We start from the raw sequence: 1,952 nt of genomic DNA on the forward strand, positions 1-1,952 counted from the left end.
CCCCTTTCTTCCCCAATAGCCCCCCATCCCCTTCCCCATGTCCCCTGTGGTACCTCAGCCCCCCTCCAGGCAAAGGAAACCCACATCCCAATGGAAATAGGGCCCCCCCTTCCCAACGGGTGACCCATTAATGGCATCATAAAGGTCCAAAAGTCCSCTGCAATCACTCCCTGGYTCCTGGTCAAGGGCTAATTCCCCTTTCCACACCTTGGGAGTCCAATCTTCAATTGCTCACCCTTATCAGCACAAATCCAGATCATCTCAGGAAGTTAAAATTGCGTTGGAATAGCTCTACTTCTCCCTAAATTACATTTTCCCATCTTCTTCCTGAAGGCCTCTCAGAGACTTCAGGCCAGTACAGCCTTAAGGGTGTTTACAATGGGGAGGAATTTGTGTTTGAGGAGAGCAGCTGGTCYTTCATCAACTTCCTCAAGCTKCTGTGGCACTATGGCCTCAACCCCCTGCGCATGTCCATGTGGGTGGAGGACATCCTGGACAAGTTCATGAGGTGGGTTGGGCCCTGAGGTGGAAAAAGTGGGAAAGGACCTTGAAAACACCTCATTCCATGGGCGGGGATGGAATCCACTGTCCCAGGGTGCKCCAAACCCTGTCTAGCCTGGCCTTGGACATTCCCWGGGATGGGGAAACTTGAGAAAACTGTGTGCCAGGACCCCTCAACAACCTCATAAAAATCCCCAATACCCACCCTAAACCTCNGTGGTGGATTCCTGCTCCTGCATTCTTTCCAGCCCCAAAAGGATGTTTATCCCCCACTCATTTTCCCCACTCTGATGGTGGAAATCCTTGCAGGTGCCCTGTCGTTGGCCTGGGTGCAGTCAGGCCTTTGGTCTGTGAAAGGKGGGAACAAACTGGTGTGCAGCGGCCTCATCTACTCCTCCAAGGCTGARGTTATCCCGGCAACAGTTGTGTCCATTGAGCCAAAAACCAGACCCAGGCCTGGTGGTGAGTTGGGAACGGCCACACTGGAGACTGACCTTGAGCCCCTTGGGGTTTCAAAATGGAAATTCCTTTCTGTGAGGGTAGGGAGGGGCTGGGAATTTCCACAGGAGCTGTGGCTGCTCCTGGATCCCTGGGAATGCCCGAGGCCAGGCTGGATGGGTTTGGAGCAACCTGGGACAGTGGGAGGTGGTGGAATGTGGTGGGTTTTAATGTCCCTTTCCACCCAACTCATTCCATGATTCCTTAAAAGAGGGCTCAAGCCCCAGCTGCGAACTCAGCTGGTACGAGTTTATAAAGCAAATGGTTTATGTTGAAATGCCTGGTGCAGTCGGAATTTCCTCTGTCTGTGGATCGGGATAACCGAGCTGTTCTCCACAGGGGACCCGGTGAAGCTGTACCAGGTCACCTACAACACGTCCTCGGGGCTGACAGGGGACACCTACGACATCGTGCTCATCGCGGCCCCGCTCAGCCACAGGATGGCCAACATCAACTTCCAGAACTTCGACCCTCCCATCCCAGAATTCCCAAACCCCTTCCACCAGACCGTCACTACCCTGGTGCAYGGGCGCTTGAACGCCTCTTTCTTYGGCTACCAGGACCCCCAGGCCTTTCAYYTGGGGGCCATTTTCACCACRGACAACCCCAAACTGTTCTTCAGCAGTCTGGATGTGGTGTCACCGGTGGAGGATTCCAGCACAGGTGGGAAGCTGCCATTACAATTTGCTGTCTGGAGAGTGTTCTCCAACGAAGTGCTCACCAAGGAGCAGCTCAATCTGCTCTTCTCCTCCTACGACTCGGTGAAGGTGAAGCCGTGGTTGGCGTATCCCGAGTACAGCGCCCCCGAGAAGTTCCCTCCCATCGTCCTGCATGARCACCTGTACTACCTGAACGGGCTGGAGCGCGCCGCCAGYGCCATGGAGATGAGCGCCATCGCCGCCCGCAACGCCGCCCTGCTCGCCTTCCACCGCTGGCACGGCCACAGCGCCAGC

At 55.4% G+C, this 1,952-nt stretch overlaps 1 protein-coding gene across 1 annotated transcript in view; it reads left to right on the forward strand.

Annotated features, from left to right (window-relative positions):
• The window catches only part of LOC130587384 (prenylcysteine oxidase 1-like), a gene marked incomplete at its 3' end in the record, with an annotated part of 4,440 nt that extends 2,490 nt beyond the window's left edge, over positions 1 to 1,950 (forward strand). The window contains exons 2-4 of the mRNA XM_057388359.1: positions 311 to 508; positions 725 to 963; positions 1,339 to 1,950. Of these exons, the coding sequence (XP_057244342.1) occupies positions 311 to 508; positions 725 to 963; positions 1,339 to 1,950 (1,049 nt within the window). The remainder of the gene's footprint in view (positions 1 to 310; positions 509 to 724; positions 964 to 1,338) is intronic.
• Positions 1,951 to 1,952: the final 2 nt, after the last annotated feature.

Source organism: Malurus melanocephalus, unplaced genomic scaffold (assembly GCF_030028575.1).
Source record: "Malurus melanocephalus ecotype Western Australia unplaced genomic scaffold, MMel_1.1 scaffold_1831, whole genome shotgun sequence".
NCBI classification, from domain to species: domain Eukaryota; kingdom Metazoa; phylum Chordata; class Aves; order Passeriformes; family Maluridae; genus Malurus; species Malurus melanocephalus.